The following is a 22617-nucleotide window of genomic DNA, read 5'->3' as shown; positions in this document are numbered from 1 at the left end:
ATCAAGCTATAGGGCATTCACAGAGTGGCTTAACAAGGCAAGATCTATGCCACAGAGATTGTTACTGCATTTGATGTTTACTTAACACAAGGGCCTCACATCTGTGATAACAGAAAAAAAGAACTTTATTAATTTAATCAATCAAAAGTTCTTGATTTATTTATCTTAATTTACTGTGTCATACAAAGGGCAATAATTCACTCAGGGAATTCCTGAAATCAGTTCCTGGAGGCAGTACAAGATTTTGAGTGAAGATAGATTTTTTTTTGTGTTGGTTGGTAACAGAACCAAAGAAGAGGTGTTATGTGCTCAAACCTTCATAAAATCAGAAAGACTGCCAGTCACTCTGGCAAATCAGTGTAGAAATAAAGGTGAGTCTGAAGCATGCCCTTCAAAAGAGCTTACCTAGATATAATGCCAGAAAGAATTGCAGTTCTATACACACAAAGCTACTACGGTATTATTTTAGCATTTGGAAGTTTGGGTTTTGTTTCTTTCAGTATATGTTCTTTTGGGATGCAAATCATTGTATAGCATTTGAATTATATCATGGGCTGAATGATATAATCAGATAAACATTTAAATCAGCACAATTTAGTCTATACTAGGTCACATGATTTGTTTGTTTATGTGTTTGTTTAAATTATGTAAAAACAAGTGTGTGAATTTACAAAGTATTTATTTACAAGAGCCGAAATATTTAAAATATTACACTGGGAGATCAAACATGAAAGTGCAGTTTTACAGCTAACAGGTAGTCTCTTTTTTTATAAGGCCCAAATATTGAAATTTGCCAACTAGTGGAGGAAAGGAATCTTTATCCACTAGATGGTGCAAGTCAGTTAAAAAGCCTTTTTGTTTCTCATTTACACTCTGGGAATGTGAATAAACAAGAAACTTAAAAATTGCTTATTAGTGAAATAATTTTGGTAAAGGGCTTGCTTTTCTCCCCCAACATTCCAGATTCACTAGTTATTAATTTGATGTTTTTTATTTTTTACAGGAATCCATAATATGAATATGTGACATTTCCATGCCAATAATAAATCATGCAATGAAATTGTAGCCCTTAGTTTAAGGAAAAATAAAAAAAAAAAAGGCAGCATATCTTTGCAATGTAGAAATTCAACTATTCAAACCTTTCATACACATAAATTTCAGTCTTCTTCTATGCTTCCCTCTCAGAGGTATATCTGCTAATGGACATAAGTGCTTTATAGGATCATTCTAATATTTTAATCATTCAGAGTAAGAATACAGTTGTGTACACCCACAGGTTCATAGACATCTCCCTTCTTTGAAGAGCTCTTTGGGCTTTTTAATCTGCTTTTATGGTTTGCATACTTGTTTTGAAGTGATCTTGTTGTGATTTTCACATGGTTTATAATCTCATTTTCCTTTCCCTGACCCAGTTTCAGTAAGCATTACGAATCTTTATCCTGGTTGTGAAAATGTCAGCGTGAGAAGCCGTAGTATGATGTTTGAGCCAGGCCTGACCAAAGGGGTATTAGAAACTTTCGTATCACCTGCTCATCACTCTCACTTCTCTTCTGATGACCAGTCCACCAAGGCCATTGACATCCAGAATGCCTGCTTGCATGGTAAGAAGAGCCCTGAGCTGGGGTGCCTTTGTGCTGCAGGACAGTTAATGCCATTTAACTTGTTTTTAAGAATAAAAATGGAGGGGAAAGTCTGACTTGGTATAGTAGTAACTGTGTTTTACAATCCAACACTAGTGGGATTTAGTTTTTTTGGTAATGTAAATCTGCCCGAATTATTGTAGTTGTTGTAATATACATTTTAATCACTAGTGTCAGATCTTTACAGTATTGCATAGAAATGTTTTGAGGTAAATGGGAGAGTAGAAAAGAGGGATTTGGTATGACAGGAACAGGTCAGTAAAGTACTACTAGTATGAAGGTTTCTTCACCTATACTAAATGTAATTTGGGGATTTTATCAGATTTAGTCTGGTCCCATTTAGACCTCACCATTTAAGTATATTCCCAAGCTATGCAAAGGACATACTGTTCTCACTCCATGTCAGGGCTGGAGCGTATTTGGTGAGCCCTGGAGTTCATCAGTCATTGTGAGTGGAACTTCTGATTTCATTTCTGTTTTTGCAAGGAAACTAACTGCTCTGCAGTTGAAGCCAGTTAGCAGTAAGAGGGATAGTCACAGAGAGTGTAGTAAGTATACACAAGGCTTTTGGCTCTGGGACACTCAAATTGTCCTTATACTCCACCAGCCATACTAATTCCCATTTACATAGGTGGTCAGATCTCTTCTTCACATAAGGAAAATATTTTGTTGCCTTAGCACCTGCAATTTTGAAGCTGGGTTAGTATTAATCAAGAATTTACTTTGGAGACAGAAACCTGCTTATGAGTGCATAATAACAAATGCAATGACAAAAAATTTATACTAGATGCTGAAGAGTTTGTCAAGTAGGTAAAGCTTGTTTTTCTTGCAGGAAACAGAGTTGTGCCATGGGATGTCAGTAGAACTTTCTTTTCTTTCTCTGCACTGTTGTGATACAGAACAAAATGTGCACACAGGTGAACTCTGAGTAGCTGTACTCAAAACAGCAGTTTGGAGTGTTTTGACTTCTCTCCTTCTAGGAGTTTGAGGCACATATTAATCACCATTTTTTTATATTAGAAGTAGTACAAGTGTGGCAGCTGCCGCTCTAATCAGATGGAGCATCTGGGAAGTGCAACATACTAACACTTTTCTCACCCAAAGCTAATGAAGATGGCAAAAAGAAGCATGGAGCTCTTGGAACCCTTAACATAGTGATTCTTCATCCCTGATTTACCAACACTATGTGAATAATACAATTCTGTAAAGCAAAGCAGCTTCTTTTTAGAATGTGCTTCAATGGTTTTTATAATCAATGGTGGCATGTTAAGAAGAATAATTCATAAAAATATTACTTTTTTTGAGGGGAACAGGAAAATAATGGGAGCCATTATTCTTGGTTATCAAGACAATTATAAGATCTGATGTTGTTCAAGGCAAAGCTCAATTTATTTGCATAAGACTGCATGCACTTGACACAGGTACTGTATGTGTCATCCAGCTAAATGTCCTAGAGAAGGAATGTGAGAAAGGAACAGATTTTGAGGGTCTAACTGCTTAGCCTCTGGAACTGACTGAAACTCGTTCCCTTTGTTCATGATTGCAATTTCAGTCTTGCTTTCTCACATGCACATATGTTTGTGAAGGTTTAAATCAGATTAAGTGTTTTGTTTGTATTTCCATGGCCAGAAGATGTCTCATGCTTATTGATAAAGTATAATCTCTTCATCTGTTTGTCTGTTTTTCAGGAGTTGGTGATTTCAGCATCTGGGAGTTCTCTGGGAATCCTGTATACTTCTGCTGTTATGATTATTTTGCTGCAAATGATCACACTGCAATTCACATAGTGCTTTTTAATCTTGAGGAGCCTTATGAAATACAGTTAAACCAAGTGACCTTTTGGCTCAATTTCCTGAAATCATTGGTCCCAGTTGAGGAGCCAATAGGTATGTTCTTGTGCTTGTTAATGAAGTATTAAAGATATGTAGAATAAAGCTTCTCTGCAACTCTCTATGTCATCCATGTTGGGTGTCTTCATCCCCATTTATTCAAAAAAACCTTCACATTAGGTTTCTTTGTAAAAAGGAATTTTATGTGTGCAAGAAGCCAGAAGAGTTACATACACCACTTATTTCAATTAAGAAGTGTCACAAAGTACAGTGCAATCTCTTGTGGCACTGGGATTTACATCTGTACGTGGTAGATGAAATTATATGTCAGATAAGCTGTCAAGAGTGCTTCAGAGGGCTGGAACCATTCATAACCAAGTTTAGACACATTGCTTAAATTCCTCTTATATATAGCCCCAATAAACAATATTTTCAGCATAAATTAGTCTTGTCAGTGACAACAGGACAGAACAGTATTATGGAACAGCATTACCACTCAGAATGTGCAACTTTCATGTGTACAACTAGAGTTCTACATGGTCTTCAAATAAGATAATTTTTGGTGCTGATACACAGAAATCAGTCTTTCTTGTAAATTTCACATATGCTCCAATTTTTCACAGGTTTTAAGTAATTTTATTTGCTTTATATTCAGGCTTACTGAAAGTTACTTGGTGGGCAAACTTAGCAAGGTCTGGTAGTCCAGGTGTATATAACTTACTATATAACTTATAACTTGATTCTGTTTGTAGCTGAGCATTGGTCTGCAGACTGTGTCAGTTTCTTGGACTAACCAAACTCTGACGTATTGGTTCTGTGATCTGAAAGATTATTCCAGACAGTGGATCCAACTCAGCTCTCAAGGACATTTGTAACAATGCTAGGATTTCACCAGACAAATGTATTAAACACTTAACATTGTGCAAAGAGTTATTTTCTCTTTCTGTGTTCTGCTCATTTCTGTATGCATTACTTCAGCCAGACAATGAGCCAAGGCCAGCTCTTGGTTTTCAGTTCAGGCCTCTGCATTCTTTTATTTTCTATTTTAGATCAAATTACAATGTTAATAATATCAGCATTTGGATCTAACCAACAGTAAATTACCTGTGAAAGTTAAAGCTCATAAATTTGCAAAAAGGTGACAAAGCTGCAAATACAGCAAATTTGCAACTGCTTAAAGCTTTTCATGGCTCCTCAGTCTCAGCTGATTTTTTCCTCTTGAATTCTGATCATCAGGATTATTTAGATACTTCACTTAAATCTGTTTTTATACTCATCAGGTCAGTCTGGGTACCCATGGGTCTCTGTATTGTTACAAATGTCTCAAGTAATATCTAGTAACTGATATTTGCAGAATAGCTAAAATTCTTGGAATTACTTTGCAGTTATTTTGTCTAAGTCCTTAGCTGTCAATTGGGGAGAAAAAAAAATATAATTACAAGATAATTATTAAATATTTGCCTGGAAGTGCTGTGCAGAGATTTGCAGAAATCTGGCTTTTTACAAATTTATCAAGATTGTGTAGCTCTTAGTTTACGAGAACTGAGCGGTTATGTGTAACCCATGTAACATTTTTTTAAGGCTAGAAGAGCAGGATTGGGTGTACTGTCTCTTTTAAAAATAATTTAATGATGTCTTCTCTGTTCTGGAATATGAGTTTGAGAAAAGATTTAAAATTCTGTGTTCCGTGCTGTCACCTCATTCATGCCATTTGTATCTTTCTTTCTTTCTCATTCTTTTTCATGGCTTCTGCCAGGCTTTCCTACTTAACTCTCACCTAAGTGAGAGGTCATTGTTTGTGTAAGTACTGCAAAATAGCATTCATATCAACATATGAATGTTGTAGACATTTTGTGTTCTTACAGTCCTCTTATTCTGCACCTGTAATATTAAGGACTGTCCAAAGATTATGCAAAATCCTTTCAAGAAGCTGTGATTTCTAATTATTTTTTTCCTCTCACTGTCATAGTTTGTAGTTGGTAGCTATATCATTAGTGCTATGATTACTGTTTTGTTTAACCAATAATGTAACACAATATAAGTGTATCTGATGTTATTCAAATGGTGTAGGTGTTAAAATTGGTCCTTAGATAGACAGTCCTACAAGGAGGTAATTGCCAGAGGACCAGCAGTTACACTGTTAATGGCTGTACTTAAAGTTGGTAAATCATCACAAAAATGGTTGGTATGAAGAAGGTAAAATGTATTTTTGCTCTTCTGGCTCAGTGTCAGCCATCTCCATAGGCATGCCTCTTGTTTTTCTTCTAGCATTTGGTGGAAAGCTGAAAAGTCCCCTGCGTGTTGTTTTGGTTGGCACGCATGCTGACATAGTCAATTTGCCTCGGCCTGTTGGGGGAGAGTTTTGGTATGACAAAGACATCTCCTTGTTGAAAGAAATCAGGAACAGGTAAGTAGGAAGTATATTTATACATAGTGTTTAAATATGCTAATTGGAAAGAAAAATACTACAATGCATTGTAATAGGTGAAAGGTTTTTATATGGCTTGTGTGATATTATGACATTTTGAATATGTTCAGGAAGCATATGTTGTGCTAAACTTGAAACATTTACCAATATTACAGTGAGTAAGCTGCCCTGAGTGAGCTAAAATGAGCCAAGAGATGTCAACATTTATTGTGGTGTAGGCAGTTTCACCCTGTAAACACTGGGCTACATCCAGAGATCCATTCCAACTTTCTGTCTAACATCTTGCTTCTCGGGTTTTGCACTGGAAAAATAGGCCATTTACAGCTAAAATCTCTGGATGCATAAAAAGGAAACTTTACTACCCTTAGCTCTTTACTGATTTAGGATAGGTATGAAAAATAACTTAAATGAGGCCTGGAAGTACTTCCCACACAGTTTGCAAAAAGCTGGGTGTTGTGGAGTCACACCAGTGACAAGATCATCCAAAAGGTGCCTAGAAGATAGCAAAACTTCTAGAATTCTTCAGCAAATGTCTGAACCACATGTTAATGGTAGATGGAAATAGAGAATTTTCCATAAACATACTATTGTTTAAAGTAACAGCACCTTATCTTCAGAGTGAGCATGTGAGTGGGAAACACTGGGTATGAGAAATCATCCATACCTGTGAATATAGACACTTGTCTGGGCTGTACAAGGAGCAGATGTAGGAATTCCAGCACAACAGTGGTGGAAGTGGGGGGCAGTATCTTAATCAATTGAAATAAACCAATAGAAAAAATATCTGTGTGTCATCTTTGGTGCTGGAATCCTTTTAAATGCAAATCTGTCCAGAGTTAGGCAGACAGGTTTCTGTGGTTGTAAAGTCAAAAGGAAGTGAGAGAGCTGTCAACAGCAATGACTATTGAACTATTTAAAGTGAGAAGAAAGCAAGCAACAGATATTAAGACCTTAAAAACAAAAAATTCCTGTAATTTCTTCTCTAGTAAAATGTTTTGTTTTACAATGTAAAACATGTAAAACAATGTGTAAAATCATGTGATGTAGTTACACTTTTCTTAGGCATATTCACTCTTCATCCTGAGAGAAAACAATTTTCTCTCTGCATCTCTGCTTATTTTCAAGAAAATTATACAGCAGCTATAGTGTCTTTGCTTATAAAGTCTCAGCGTATTCATTACTTAAATTTCATCATTCCTTGAGGAAAAACAACTCTAGTATAAGTTAAGAGTGCAGTACCATTGTATTAAGAAATAAACTGGACTTGGTTCTAAGTTAATAATAATTATTTTCCTTTAGATTTGGAAATGATTTGCAAATTTCAGAAAAGTTATTTGTCCTGGATGCTGGAGCATCTGGGTCTAAAGATATGAAGCTTCTTCGAAATCACTTGCAAGAAATAAGAAGCCAGATAATTTCTGTAAGTAGTGTTTAATGGTCTGGGTTGGATCAGCCAAAATGTGAACACCTTGTGTAATAATCTACTGTAAATTTCAAACTTAGAAAGTTAAGCATACAGAAACCACCATTGTTCCAATGTTCTAACAGCACACTTTAGAGATCTTGTGATAAACAAACCCTTGACCTCAAAGATTCAGTCAGTATTTTCAAAATACTGTCTGTTCTGAGCAGATGGTGAAAATACTGTTGAAAGGAGATAATTTGAGGTTTCAGTTCTAAGTCATAATTTAGTTTTTTTGATTTGCAGTGATTTGAGTACAACATTGGCTCCCCCTTTTTGGGTTTGTTTTTTTTTTAATCTGCATAGTATTATAGAGAAACAGAGAAATATATTATAAATATATTTCAGGAAAATAAGTTTCTTCACTAAAAACCCACCAGAGTATAACAGTTTTCTCAACTGTTAGTAAGATAATTTCAAATTTAGATATGAAAACTGAATAGGTATTACCTTTTGATTGCATTTTTAATTGAAAAACATTGCTTGCAGTTATATCTATACATGTAACTATATGCTTATGAGATTAAAGATGAAGTGTAGCCATGGTTTGATGTTATCACCATGAATCCATGGAGACCTCCATATTAAGGGTGATCAAGTAAAAATTTTAGTAGCTTGTGCTGAACTGATTAATATTATGTTACACACCAAGAAGATGTTCTGTAGCTACTTTTGAAACACAATTTTTTGTAATTAATTGAGTTAAATCTGTGGGTTGAAGAAAATATTTGGACTCATGTAAAATTCACTCCATTTTACATTCGTGATGGTCTCTTGACTTTGTAAGCTTTTCTTCTCTAAGAAAGCTTTATTATAGCTATGGTCACTAGTATGAAATCTGAAGGGGTTTTACTGCACAAAAAGTGGAGGCTGTGGCTTGAGAATACAGCAAGAAGGCATCAATGAAATCTAAGGCAATTAATACATCAAAGAACCATTTTTGCTTCTTATTTAGTACCTTGCTTTCTTACTTTTTGAAGTAAATTGGTCCTGTAAAGATAACGATGAGTATAGATTCTAAATAAATTCTAATAATTTTAGAAATAAGCATTAACTTACAGATGCATGACAGCAACTCATGATGATATTTGGAAAATTTGCTTATTTCAGTTAAAAACTGGTTTCTGCAACTTGCCTATTTAAGAAAAAGTAGATATATCTTATGGCAAGTGAATGCCAGAAGAAATAGTAAGGGTCCAGCAGAAAGGGAACTCTTTAGATGTGAATATTCTTTATGAATGCATTTGACCTCCAGAAAAAAAAATAAATTTATTACCACTATTCTCAAATGGATGCTTTTTTTGCTTTTCTAAGGCTTGCCCGCCTATGACACACCTGTGTGAAAAAATAATCTCCACACTGCCTTCCTGGAGAAAAATTAATGGACCCAACCAGCTGATGTCCTTGCAGCAGTTTGTGTATGATGTACAGGAACATCTTAATCCCCTAGCAAGCGAAAATGACCTACGGCATATAGCACAGCAGTTGCATAGCATAGGAGAAGTAAGTATTTTTATCTAAATTTCATCTCTTTGCAAGATATTGTTTGGGTAGAATATTGCTTTATGAGTTTAAGCAAATGTCTAAAGTTGTTTGGTTTTCTTCTCTTCCTCTTCAGACATCATAAGAAGTAGAGAATGCTTATTAACACTTACTGTTACCATTATGTCTTGTGGCTTCTGTTTTGTTCAATGTAATCTCTTTGAGACAGGAAGAACTACAGTTTACTGTTATAATTGTAAGAATATAAAATACCCAGAAATGATCACTATGTTATCACCTTCAATGCATATTCAGTATTCAATGCTTATGACAGATTTGTGTCCATTAGAAATTGAATAGTAGGATAACATCTTTGCCTAAACAGCTTTTCATGGCATGACTAGGCTTTCCAGCTGTTGGGCTCTAATAATTTCATTAGTAGTGAAATATAACAAGATCTGTTTTTAGTTCTGAGTGCATGCCATATATTTAAATGTAGTGTTGTTTTTTTCCTGTGAGCAGTGTTAATTAAATTGTTGGGTCAGTCTGTTATGAAGGCAAGAATGAGGGCTATCATCTTCACAAGATGTAAACAATGGCTTTCGTATTTATAAACAGATTAACATTATGCAGAGTGAAACTGTCCAAGATGTTGTGCTTCTGGATCCTCGCTGGCTCTGTTCTAATGTCCTTGGAAGAATCTTATCAGTGGAGAACCCAAAAGCTCTCCATCACTATAGAGGTCGATACACCATAGAGGACATCCAGCGACTGGTGACAGATAGTGATGTGGAAGAACTGATACAAATTTTGGATGCCATGGATATTTGTGCAAGGGACCTTAGCAGTGGAGCAATGGTGGATATTCCTGCTCTCATAAAGACTGACAATCTCCACAGGTCTTGGACAGATGAGGAGGATGAAGTGCTGATTTATGGTGGTGTTAGAATCGTTCCTGTGGAACATCTTACCCCATTTCCTTGTGGAATTTTTCATAAAGTTCAGGTGAATCTCTGCAGGTGGATTCATCAGCAGAGCACAGAGGGAGATGCTGATATACGTCTCTGGGTAAATGGATCAAAGATTATGAATCGTGGAGCTGAGCTTTTAGTGCTGCTGGTCAACCATGGGCAGGGTATAGAGGTTCAAGTTAGAGGACTGGAAACAGAGAAGATCAAGTGCTGTTTACTTCTGGATTCTGTGTGCAGCACCATTGATAACTTAATAGCCACGACCTTACCAGGTCTTCTGACGGGGAAACATTACCTTAGTCCTCAGCAGCTGAGGGAACATCATGAACCAGTAATGGTCTACCAGCCTAGAGACTTTTTCCGTGCACAGAGTCAAAAGGAGACATCACTAACTAACACTATGGGGGGATATAAAGAGAGCTTTAGCAGTATACTGTGTTTTGGGTGTCTTGATGTTTACTCCCAGGGAAGCCTAGGAATGGATATTCATGTTTCTGACCTGAATCTACTTACCAGAAGAAAACTAAGTCGACTTTTGGATCCACCTGATCCAATGGGCAAAGATTGGTGCCTTCTTGCCATGAACCTGGGCCTCCCTGATCTTGTTGCAAAGTACAATACAAATAATGGAACACAAAATTACTTTCTCTCAAGCCCAGTTCATGCTCTTCTGCAGGAATGGAGTAATGCACCTGATAGCACTGTAGGCATACTAATGTCTAAGCTGAGGGAATTAGGTCGCAGAGATGCAGCAGATTTCTTACTGAAGGCATCTTCAGTATTCAAAATTAATTTAGATGCTAATGGTCAAGAGGCTTATGCCTCCAGTTGCAACAGTGGCACATCTTACAACTCAATTAGTTCTGTAGTGTCACGGTAAGAGGAGGTGTTTTGCATGGGCATCCTTTCAAAGTGCAGAAAGGATAAAAGATACAGTATAATAGTTACAGTGCATACTAATTTATGAGCTTTTGCATCAGAGGATCCTTCTCTGGCACCACCTTTTTTGTGCATAAAGTTTCTACTCCTAACTGTGAATTGTTGCTCTTTATTAAAAAGACTGGTGTACTTCTGGTGGTTTAAAACTATTTCTGATTGAGAATGTGCTGCTTAATACTGCCATTTCAACTGGAAAGTCTTAACTTTTGGATTATGTACTGCAACTGTTTTATATAATTCTCCCCACAAAAGGTAGGGAGAGAGGAATAGCACATAGTACCTTATATGTGTGTTTCTCACATCCTATTTTATTTTTTTCTTTTCACTGTGTCCTCTGCTTAACATTTTTTTATATTTGTAAGGAGAGAAATCCACCATTTGTGGTCAGTCTGACCAAACTTAAGCGCATTGTTTTTAGCTGAAAAAGTGAGTGCCTTTTGCAGAAGGGAGAGTGCAGTTGATTTGAATGACCCTGCTGGAGTTACAAGAACATGCTACCTCTGTTTCACTTTAATTGTCTGCATGCTTATCATTGCAAGTGGTGCTTGCCTGTTAATTTTTCCTGCACTTCTAAGTCATTGGTGATGACTCACGCAGAGCATTCTTGTGCCAGTACTATAGGTATAGATGTGATACCTAATCAACTTCAATTGCAGTCAAATCATAATGTGAAAATCTCTTAAACTTGCCAATTATCATGCTTCGTTATTTCCATGCACCTCAGGTAAAAGTTCATATCATTATAATAGAGTTCAAAACACTCAAGTGTTGGATACTGCAGAATATTATTGTCTAGCTGTCAGTTGTAATTTGTGTATAACAAAGGTTTTCTACTATTAGATCCTGCATTACTTACTTCCTGTACTTGAAAACTTTGATGGGGATAAAAAAAAAAGGAAGCAAGGTTTCTTGCAGTGATAACTTTAAAATTGATATGAGGGAATATGACCCATTCTCTGTTCTAAAAAGCATGTACTTTTCATGGTGCGATATGTGTTTGTTTATATATATTGTATGTATATATATTAAGACTATTTTTTCCTTAATCTTACATTGTAGTAAATTTTAAAGGATTTTTCTACAAATAAACTGTTGCTTGTTGCGTCCTTTTTGATCACATTCTGTTGCTGAAGGGTATCAAAACTTCTCTTTTCATTACAGTCAGAATTGAGGAGAGGCAATGCCTGCCTTCTGAAGTTCTGGGTACCTCCTCTTTGACTTCAGGAGGATTTCTTAGTATGCTGCAGGAATACATGTGGGGTTGTTTTTATTGCAGAGGTGGTCCCTGTGCAGCAGAGGGATCTGCATTCATTTTAACAAATGGCAAGCCAAAGCAGTTTGTTACATAGCTTTTCCTTTGTGGTTTTCATAATGGAAACCAAAACAGCAAATGTGAGTCTGTCATCAGGAATTCTCCAGATAATGCTGTGTTGCAGAGAGAGAGGGCACTGCATTACAACTTGTATTGTAATAATGGTCCTTTACATTAAATATCCCCTCATCACACAAGGGACTCTGCTAGTACTGCTTATTTAAAATCTCAGCATCACTCCCTGATAGCTGCACAGCCTTGGTATGGCATGCTATGCAAGCAGCTTTGCACTGTACCTCTGGCCTTCAAAGGATTTGAGTGAGATCTTCTTAAAATGCTAGTTGCTGTTTCCCCCCCTTTTCTTTGCCTATTTTACTCTTGCTTCATTAAGTCTTTCCCCAGGTCCCAGCTGTTGCTGGGCTCCATAGTTAACCGTTCTTTTAAAGTCTAATCCTCAATAAGAAGTATGATTTATGAGCAGTCGTACCTGAGCTGTCTGTCTTTTGATATTCTGATTCTGACAAACTCTGTTCAGCATCTCCCACCACTGCTCTAAGTGGCTCAGTGCAGAGCTCAGCTCTATGCAGCCTGTATTTACCTCTGTCAGTTAATGGCCACTACCATACTTTAGCTTCCAGCTGTGGACATGTTTAATACTTCTGTCAGATTCTGGTAAGTGGAGATGTCATTCTTATATCATAAAACTTCCTTCCTGGGTTTCTAGCAGAAAAGTTTTCCTGCCCTGCCCACCTCCCCAGATGCTTTATGCATATGAGATATATGGTTAACTTACTAACACTAGTTAACTAGTCCTTTAACTTTATTTTTGTTTTTCCCTTCTCAACAGCAAGTTTCTCACAGTTCCTTGCTGCCATTTACTGTAAAATGCAGACCTGGGACTATAAATTACTTAGTGGACTCTATGATGAACCTTTGACTAGCAGTCACAGCCTATTGCATCATTTACTGCTCTCATGGTAATAGGCTCAGGAAAGTGAATCACAGTCACAGGATAGCTTTGGATTCTTTTCTTATAAATCCTGTACTACTGATTAACAAAAAAATCCTAGATGGCAGTTTGAGGATAAAAAAAAACAAGGTAGCCAAGTTTTACAAGTGACATCCCTTCTATTATTTCACTTTTATTAATGCCTTGTTTTGTATTGTTAATGCAACTAGGAGCAGAGCTTCATTCTAGAGTTTTTAGAACTGTGTTCAAAAGATGCACAGATCCTGCCCTGACTCTTCTCCAGAAATGGAGAAAATGCAGGTCTTTGCAATGTCATAAGTGTACAGAAAGTGTAGTTCATGCAAGGAACATGATGGAACATGAAGGAACAAGCTTAGCTCCTGACAATGAATTAACTGAAGCTGGATACTAACCATCTTTGTAGCTTCAGAGAAGAGCTGCTGAAACATAATCTTCAGGATAAAGTAATGAATGACAATTTTCTTTTTGTCTTCAAATCCATAATATAGACAAACCCTTCAGTTTGTTGCTCAAGGCTTAGATGCATTACAGATTACCTTGAAGTTCAGAGAAGTATTCTACCGGCACCCAGACTCAAATCTTGAAGAAATTTGAAGATGGGGAAGAAGCAAACACTTTGGTCCAGGCCATTTTCCAGTGATTTCTCCCTGGCATGTAGCAGCATGCATCAAATAAAAGAAGTGCTTAATGTGGCAATTTTTACTGGTTGCTACTGGTTCCAACTGCTTTGGAAGTTTTGTTGCTGGGCTGACTGCTGAGTTTGGAAAGCCACAAGAGATCACTGGTTACATGCAAAAGATTTTAAGGTGGGGCCAAGGGCATTCACAGGTGGCCTCAGGTGGAGGTTGATATATATGATTTTATTCACCTTGAAAGGGTGAGGAGACAAGGGTAAGAGGAGAGTCATGGGTTTTAGGACCTTTGGGATTCAAGTGACTGAGAAAGTTATGAAACTACAAGAGTTTAGGAACTCTCAAATGTCACATGCTTGACAGAGCCAGAAGGTTTAGAAAGGAGCCAGTTTCCTAAATGGTCAGTTCTATACAGACAGCAGCAGTGAAGCTTTTAGAGCTGGCTGTGCTGGTGCCAATTACAGGTCCTAAACCTCTGTTGGCTATGTTCCTCCCTCAAAGAAGAAGTTACCTCCCTAATTCACTGCAACTATTTATTTACTATTTATTGCAGAGATGATGTGTTGCAGCATCATTGTTTAAAACAGGTGCTTCAATTTGAATTGCATCAGTATTCCAGCTGTGCCAATGAAATGGAGGAGTAATGCCCAAGTTGTAACTCAAAAAAAAGTAAATGAAGCATGCTGTTGGTTAAGTCAGAGGAGATGGAGCATGACAGGATCTTTGAAGATGGCCTAAAAAGCATTCTGCACAATATCAAAATTTATTTCTATTTGATTTTTTGTTTGTTAAACTCAGTCCACTGTGTCACCAAAAAAACCCAAACAAACAGGGAAACAAAAAAACAAAACAAAACAAAAAAAGAAAACAAAAACACCCACAAAAATTCACTCACATTTCTTTTCAGGCATCACCTGATTTAGAAGACAAGACAGTGGGTGGAAAAGAGAAAGAAAAGCAGTTTTCAACAATGCCTAAATTACTTGCTTTCCAAAAGGCCACTCAGACTTTGCATGTAGAAGTATTTGTGTCCTCAAAAGTGAGATGAGTGGTATACAGAAGGGAACGGGTGGTATTCCTCTGCATGGCTACACCTTTTACCATAACAAGCTTGACAGGAGCAGTGGAACCAGCAGCTATGCTGCCTCAAAGCCAGATGAGGATCTCGCTGGACCTGGTTCAGTTTTGCATTAACCACAATGACCTAGTGTTTCTGCACCAGCCAGACTACTTTGGGTGAGGTCCAAATCCAACACTTGCATATTAAAAGATTGTTCTTCAGAAAGCAATTATGTTGCTGAGTCAGTTGAATGTGTCTTAAAATTCACTGGCCTGTCTGAGACAAGGCAAACCTGGACCACCTTGCCCAAACTCGGGCTCCTGCTTTCACCAAGCCTAAGACACCTTCACTGCCAATACACACTCACATACCCTAGGCAGAGAGGGAGACTAAGAATTTAGGGCAGGGTGATAAGGGGTCTCAAAGAGGAGTGAATGCTTTGACATGCTGCATCTTACATGGATTTCTTGGCAAAGAGATGCTGGCAGCCTGAGCCCACACATACTCCTCCTGCAGAAATGTAGCACCTGCTGCAATGTTGTTGGCATTTCTGGTGGCTGTGTGTCCAGGCTCATGAATACGCACTCCAATGTATCTGCACAGGATTCAGAGTGCAGCTTGGTGAGCTATCTTCCCTGTGGGTTCAGGCATGGTCACAGCTGAGTGTAAGTGGAGAAGCTCTGGACCATATGTGTTGGAAATATAGTCAGAACGCTGCTGCTGCACCTCAGCTGGAAGGTGGAGGGCTGGGGAGAGGGTTGGAATTTGCATGAGTAAGGACTAAGTGAGACACCAGCATGTGGTGCACAGGGCGGGGAAGATGAAGTTGTACTTTTCAAAACTGCTGTCAGAGAAACATGGGAGAGAGGGGAAGGCTCTTGCTTTAGAGGGGCTAGACTGCTGATGTTAAAAGATCACATATGTATGACTCTTTGAGTCATCTTTTGCTTCACTTTTTGAGCTGCTCATTGCATTGCAAAATCAATATTTTTTAGCCTGGCCACAAAGAACAGTTTGACTAGTCTGTTTCGCATGAAAAATGAATCAGCTTCACTTTCAGACCCCCCCACAGGACTGCTTACAAGCCAAAATAGGTGTAGCAATCAATCAGCTAAGCAAAGGGAGAACAGAGAGAAGGCTAGTAGAGAATCCCCCTCTATGACTAAGTTAACCTATAACTTTGTATCATTTTTAGATCATTCTTTTGGTTGCAAATATGAGAAAAATGTACTCTGCAGAGTGCTGAGTGCAATCAATTACTGCTAAGTTAGTAACTTTTATTACTGGAAAAACAAAGGATACAAATCTGAAATTTTGTGCCAAAGGCAATGTGAAGGCCAGTGTAGGTCCAGGTGAGTTATAGGACAGTAACATATCCTATTCTCCTAAGCCTGTAGTATGGATTACATCCTTCCTACAGTATGTATCTGCAGAAGCAGGAAATCTATTCCTTTAAAAATGTTTCCCAATAGCACCTGATAGCCGGGATTAGACTCAGATTTAGTTATACTTAAGAAATTAACCATCATCCTCTACAACTAAAACACTTCAAATGAAAATTTTCTACAGACCCCTGGGGATTGTGTTGGCAGCTGGAGAATGTTGTAACAATTACCCTGGAAAACATGGAAGGAGGTGAGTCACCATAACCAAATTAGCATCAGGTAGGATGGGCTAAATTTCCTCAGTTGCTCACAGTCAGAAGGAAATATCTCTTGCAGCTGCTAGACTTGGTAGTCAGGTACCAGTATAGGTTTCAGAGGAAGCTTAAGGCATAATCTTCAGTATCAACTTGCTTATAGAGGCTCAGAAAGGAGCTGTATGAATGTTTAACTGATGGATTGTCAGAGTTTCCATGCAGACTTCAAGAACTGAATCAAGGCACAAAGTTTGCAAGCACTACTGAGGAGGATTTCCAACCTTTTTATCCCAGGTAATTATACCTGCCTGAGAAGTCTTTTGCGAAGCACTTATTGCTGCCATCCCAAGAAAATACAGAAAGGAACCTAATCTGGTGTCAATTTGGGTTTACAGGACAGATATGAATAGATGAAGACAAAGCTACCATGTGATTTCCCATTCGCCACTCATTCTCCAAATATATTGTTGGTTTGTACTTAGCAAAACAGGGAGAATATTTTTCAGCTGAAGGTGAAGAAGAGCTACAGGAAGAACAACCTCCCCAGCTGTGACTTAGCACCATCTTAGCACCAGAGCTGTCCTATTTCTTACTATCTTGGCTAGAAAAGCTTTACAGAACTCCCACAGCTACCAAAGTATAGCACACCAGAGAGATATTCTGCCTTCTTTTACACATTCTTCTTCAGTAAGGGTGTTCAGTTATTCAAACATCCTAGTCTTCCATGCTAGTATAGTACGTTCACAATTCCCTCACCAGACCCACCTTTCTGCTTTAAATTGCTCACTGCAGGAAAGAATGCTACATCATTCTCGTGAAACACTGTGGCACCAGGTGAGCCAGGCATTGCCCGGAAGGAGAGCACAGGTCAAATCAAGTGCATGGGGTGCTTCTTAAATAAACATGATGGTCCCAAGGGCCTCTTTCTACAGTCAGGTTAACCCTGTGCCCAACTCCAGCAAAATTCAGCTGCTCAGTGTGGATGTGATCTCTGAATTTCTCATGATATACCTGTAAATACCAAAATATGGCATTTGGTGAGGAGTTGCACAGAGATGCAACTGTTTTATGTTTTTCTTCAAGCTGTGCTAAACACGAAGCATCTTTCACATTTCAACAGCGAGCTCAGAAACAAACGTCATAATCACAAAGGGGGTCTCACTAAACTCAGGTTGGATGTTCATGTGTACTTGTTCTACTGCATTAAGCACTAAGGGGAACATTCCTGCCTCTTACAGATTTCATTGGGCTAAACATTTTCATTTCCAGAAGTGAAGCTAATTTATATAAAATTGCTGGAAACCACTTGTTTTCAGCAAATATTTATCATATATCTCTGATGCCCATTGTTTTTAATGTGTTTCAATGAAATCTCTAAAAGAAAAATTTTCTCCAATGGAAAAACATAATCCTTGGCAGAGATTGTTCATAATCTCCTAAGAGAGACTTCTGCCAAATGTTACTTTGACTGGTAAGTGAAATAATATGTAGATTGTTTCTGTTGTTAGAAGAATTAGTTTCAAAATCTGGTATTAAAAAACTCCTGTAATCCATTATCAATCTGAAGCCACAGCTCATTGTTACACATCTGTACAGCAATACCACAGAAGAGTCAGTGTGCCTTTGCATAACAGACAGAAGTTGTGGTGGTTTAACACCAGCAGGAAATTAAACCCAAATAAACTGATTACCCCCAAAGCTTCCAGCAAGGGAACAACAAACAGAACAAGGGCCAAGAGGAGGGGAGGTCTCCCACAGACATGGTTTCCCAACACATTCCCACTGGAGAGGGGGAGACAAAATGACACCTTTCTCCTGGGGCGACTGGGCTTTCCTGCCAAAGCCGCGCTCCCGCGCATGGTGAGATATGGGAGATGTGGATGACATGTCCCTTCCACCAGCAGAGCTCCAAGGAAGACCACCTTCATCACAAGAATTTAGAGCCTTGCATCCACGCATACACAGCAGGTATGAAGACTGTGAGGTCACTGTAACCTTACTGCTCATATCCACCAGGCCCAGAGCCACACATTGCACGAGCTAAAGCAAATTTCCACTTGTAGCTTGGAGAAACTGATCTGTAGACCTAATCTCAGCCAGGCCAAGGGCTTACATTTCTATGCCTGTGCTGAGGTTAACCTCAAAAAGTAAAATGTGCCAATAGTGCTAATGAGAGTTTTGGGAAGCAGATCAGTTGCAAATACAGTAATTTGAGTTGTAACAAGAAGATGTTTGTATTTTCTTCCTGCAATTTCCGTTTTTAAAACTTATCTGCCAAGTCAATTCATTTGTCTTTTTCAAATCTAGGAAACATAATGAAGTATGGAAATCTTGTCATGTAAGTGATTTTGGTTATATTGTGCAAAAAGTCAACTAAGAAATTGGGCTGGCACTGCTCATTGTAAACATTGTCCAAGAGCACAGTCTTTCACACCAAGAGAGAGTCTGAGTTCTGCCTCCTCTGCGTGGCAGAAGTGTGTCCCCTCTGTACCCAGCAGAAAACTCTGCTGTGGACCAGAGCGTGCTTACCATTACCTAAAAATCCCAGCTGGAGACGTACTGTGTCATGTTTGCAATTCAGACAAGGCCTTTATTAGCTCTGCCAGCAAGAGGGATTTTTTGAGTGCTCTGTTGCCATCAGGCAGGGTGTGGTGCAAGGTTATTAAACAGCCTCTGCCACTTAGTTTTCATCTGACACATGCTTAATTGTGAGGATGTCCTTCCTCTTATTAGTGTTTGAATCAGTCCCACTGTTGATGAGAAATGTTGTCCAATTGTATTATATAGTAAGAAGTATTTAAAGCCACAGTTCAGATGACATGTTGTGTCCTCATATTTCCCAGCATCAGCCAGGAATAACATTGTCTTATTCCTGATGGGCAGAGATGCAGTAGTTGACATGATAAAGGGACTGGATGCCCCTGTGGGGGAGAGGAGGGCTGCAGTGTAAGCCATAAGTAAGAGAGAGACTTTGTTCAATGTTCTCTGCCATCTCCTGCTATTTCTATTAATTATATGGAAGGAAACTGGTGATGAAGGTAGAATGGGAATGTGAAAAAGAAGGAAATGTGTCAAGTAAGTGGTCTCTCAAACTTGTTGAATGGTTGGGAATATTATGTACCAGTAGCTGTTGATCAAAGGTGCAATGTTCAGATGCCAAGGACTGAAATTAGAGTCTAGGGTCAAAAAAGGTTGATGCTCTTACACGAGTAACAATTTTCATAAGCTATGTAGCTTTCCTGTATCATAAACAGCTATAGTCCTTCCTTCCAGCTTTTAATCCATCAGGGCATCAAATTACAGAGACAGTTTCAAATCTTGGAAGCCAGATGTGCTTTTCCTAACCTCTGACCCCTGAAGCCTACCTGTGATTGCCAGCTCCAACAAACCAAGTAAATAAAACACTTTGGGAAGTGGGAACAGAATAATTAAGTGTTGAAATAATCAGACTAGAAAACAGCACTCACCTTTGGAAAACATCTACAGTTCTTTCTGTAGGAAGCAGAGACAGTTTTAAATGGCACTGGAGGCAATGACAAGTCTTTTTCATTACTCCCCATGATGTAGAAAGAGTCTTGGGAAAGGGAGGCCCTCGTCCCTGTCATCCATGGTCCGGGTAAACAAGGCACCTGGAAAATAAGATAAGCCACTCTTTACAAAGCCAGCCCGTGTTCTGGTATGGTTTCCTGGACAGCCCTGTACGTCCAGTTCTAACAGAGTCCCTTTAGATTGATTGCAAGAGGGAGTCTAATTCTGCCAGCTTAGTAAGTGTTGTGTTCAGCTGACCTAAACTGTCTTGTAAAAGAAGCAGGGTTAGAGGTTAGTGGGAAACAGTAAACAAAACTAAGCATGCAGCAGCTAATGTAAGTACACATTTGAGGCAGAGAGGAGCAGGTGCTCTTCTGGATGACAGCCAGAGTTCAAAGCCTTAGTCCACGTGTTTTGATCGGGAGACTGCTGGCAACTGATCAACAAATGTGACCAAGGCTGACGTCTCCTGTTTGGAGGGTGGTTGGTATGTGAGAGTGCATGTGTGTTTATAGCTAGTCAGGATAGATGGCAGGAGTTAGGTGCTCTGTTGCAGCAACTTCTCTGCTTTTCATGTTTTGCTTTTGTCTACTTTTTAGTTTTATTTTAGTCCTGAATATTTTGGCAAAAATAGAGAGATAGTAATACAGAGTTTGTAGATGATGTGTACGTGTAAGGCTATGTAAGGTGCATTAGATTCTGGTTGGTGTGAATCTCTGCCTGGCTTGCCATAGAAGAGATTTTAGCACTCTAGTCTCAACACTAGGTTTTGATTGTCCATTATTCCTGAGTTCCTTAAAATAATCCAAAGCCGTGTTGCACTAAAAGGGGAATACCTGTCCTGTCCACCCTTGCTTTGCAGTCTTTTGGGTTCACACTAGCACCTGGCATGCTCAGCCAGTTCGGCTCACTCATCCAGCAGGAAGCTGTCACTTGGCTTTGAGGGCATTGTTTGCAGCCCAATGAGCTTGCTGCTACAGCTTAGAGCAGAAAGGAGAATTGAAGAAGAGGGAAGGACCAGAATGTCTTTTTTTCAGCACTAATCCTGGTTTGCTTGGCAAACCACACCCATAAATACTTTCAAACTCTGTAAAGGTTTGACAGTATTTTTTAAGCTAAAAGTATTTCCATAAGCTCTGGTAAAACTGTCTAGATGCCAGTGGCTCTTGGGAGAAAATAGTCCTCCACCCACTTCCAGGGAAACAGCAACTATCCCAAATCCAGAAACACTAGAAGATGTGACCTGGAAAAGCCTGTACTCTGGAGAATGTTTAACAAGGAAGACAAGCCCTAAGTATCATCTGCACCTGCTATGGAGATGTGGCACCCCAAATGCAGCACTGTGGGATTGACCTCTCCTGACTCACTGCTCTGTCTTCAGTACTAGGTGACTCCTCTTAGTAAATGGAGAGTGACACCCACAGCCCTTTCCTTCTCTCCTCAAGCTCCTGGGTACGGCTAATTCTGGTCCATCTGGTGATGAAGGTAGGGTTAGTACTGAAGAAAGGAAATTTTCTATGCACAGGATTCCTGTGGCACTGCTGAAGTGGCAGAGTCCTTCCTTGACCCAGCTCTCAGTGCTGTGCTGACAGGTAATAGTACTGCCCTGCCTGCTTAGGGAAAGTTTCTAAAACTAGTTCAAGTCTCAGTGCAGCAGAAGCTCTCAAACTTTCAAATGACCATTTCTTTTGATAAGCTTCTGAGAGTTGCATAGGCTATTCTGGTCCTGCAGCACTGTCGCAGGTGCTGGACCTGTGCAGATGTGAGCCATTACCACCCCACCTCAACAGCCTTACATGTTGCAACAAAACACTGGGAGGAGACAGGCTAGATGGAGGTGTGGATGAAAAGGCACAGCACGTGAAGAAGAAATGCTATACTACTCACCATTATTTTTGTGCAAAACTCACCTGTGTGCCATCTGTCCCTTTCATCTCTTTCATTATATCTATCAAACATTTTTGATCTATTGGCTTTTGGGTTTGTTGCTTTCCTTTCAGTCTAAAAAGAAGGGGGGGGCTGGGGGGGAATGTATACTTTTATAGACAGGCAGCAGCTGCTGCAAATGTTGCTCCCTAAATCAATATAAAAAGTTTAATTTTAAATTCAAAGTACTGTTACAAACCAAGACTCAATTTTCCTTGCACACCCAATACCACTGGTGGTTTCAAGACCTGAGTCTATATCATTCTGGGAAAACATTAAAACAACAAGCCAACAAATCATGCTAGTTCTGTCAGTGAGTCAGAAAGCATCTGTATTTGAACAAACCCTGATGAAATTAAGGGATGTTCTGTGATCCTGTTTCTGAAGAACTGTCTTCATTTAATCTATTTGCTCTTCAAAGCTGCAGGGTTTGCCATGCTGTGGCTGGCAACACAGCCCCAGTTGTCTGCAGGGGCCATGCTCCAGGACCAGCCTTCCAAGAAAGGCAGCACCCTGAGAGCTAGAGCAGAGATCAGCTTGGACCCTGATACCAGGTCAAGTGTGACCAAGGATTAAGGCATTGCTTTTGGATGCTGGGTTTCCCAAATACTGCAGCTGGATACCAGACTGTGGACAGTATCACAGCTGAACTCTTTCTGTAGATTAGGGTGAACTTTTCTCTAAGTGGTCCATGTTTTCTTACCGAAGAACTTACAGCACCTCTCTTTTTGCCATTTGACTCTGCTTGCTGGGAAAAGCATGTTTTTTGTGTAACAGT

The 22617-nt window shown here is 39.0% G+C and overlaps 1 protein-coding gene and 1 long non-coding RNA gene across 3 annotated transcripts in view; one reads left to right on the top strand and one right to left on the bottom strand.

The window, feature by feature from the left end:
- The window catches only part of DAPK1 (death associated protein kinase 1), an 83725-nt gene extending 71871 nt beyond the window's left edge, over positions 1 to 11854 (top strand). For both annotated transcript variants that reach the window (XM_079330932.1, XM_079330931.1), the window contains 6 exons: positions 1413 to 1601; positions 3329 to 3526; positions 5738 to 5876; positions 7197 to 7317; positions 8674 to 8862; positions 9460 to 11854. In XM_079330932.1, the coding sequence (XP_079187058.1) occupies positions 1413 to 1601; positions 3329 to 3526; positions 5738 to 5876; positions 7197 to 7317; positions 8674 to 8862; positions 9460 to 10692 (2069 nt within the window). In that variant the 3' untranslated portion in view covers positions 10693 to 11854. The remainder of the gene's footprint in view (positions 1 to 1412; positions 1602 to 3328; positions 3527 to 5737; positions 5877 to 7196; positions 7318 to 8673; positions 8863 to 9459) is intronic.
- A 7730-nt stretch (positions 11855 to 19584) lies between these two features.
- LOC306814686 lies at positions 19585 to 22617 on the bottom strand. The gene is made up of 3 exons (XR_013777225.1): positions 22543 to 22617; positions 21824 to 21914; positions 19585 to 20014 (listed from the first exon to the last, which is right to left on the bottom strand). It is a non-coding gene; the product is annotated as an uncharacterized lncRNA (long non-coding RNA).

This window comes from Erithacus rubecula (genome assembly GCF_903797595.1).
Source record: "Erithacus rubecula genome assembly, contig: SUPER_Z_unloc_2, whole genome shotgun sequence".
Classification (NCBI taxonomy): Eukaryota; Metazoa; Chordata; class Aves; order Passeriformes; family Muscicapidae; genus Erithacus; species Erithacus rubecula.
Note: the sequence above shows the minus strand (reverse complement) of the source record. Positions and strands in the feature narration are given on the sequence as shown.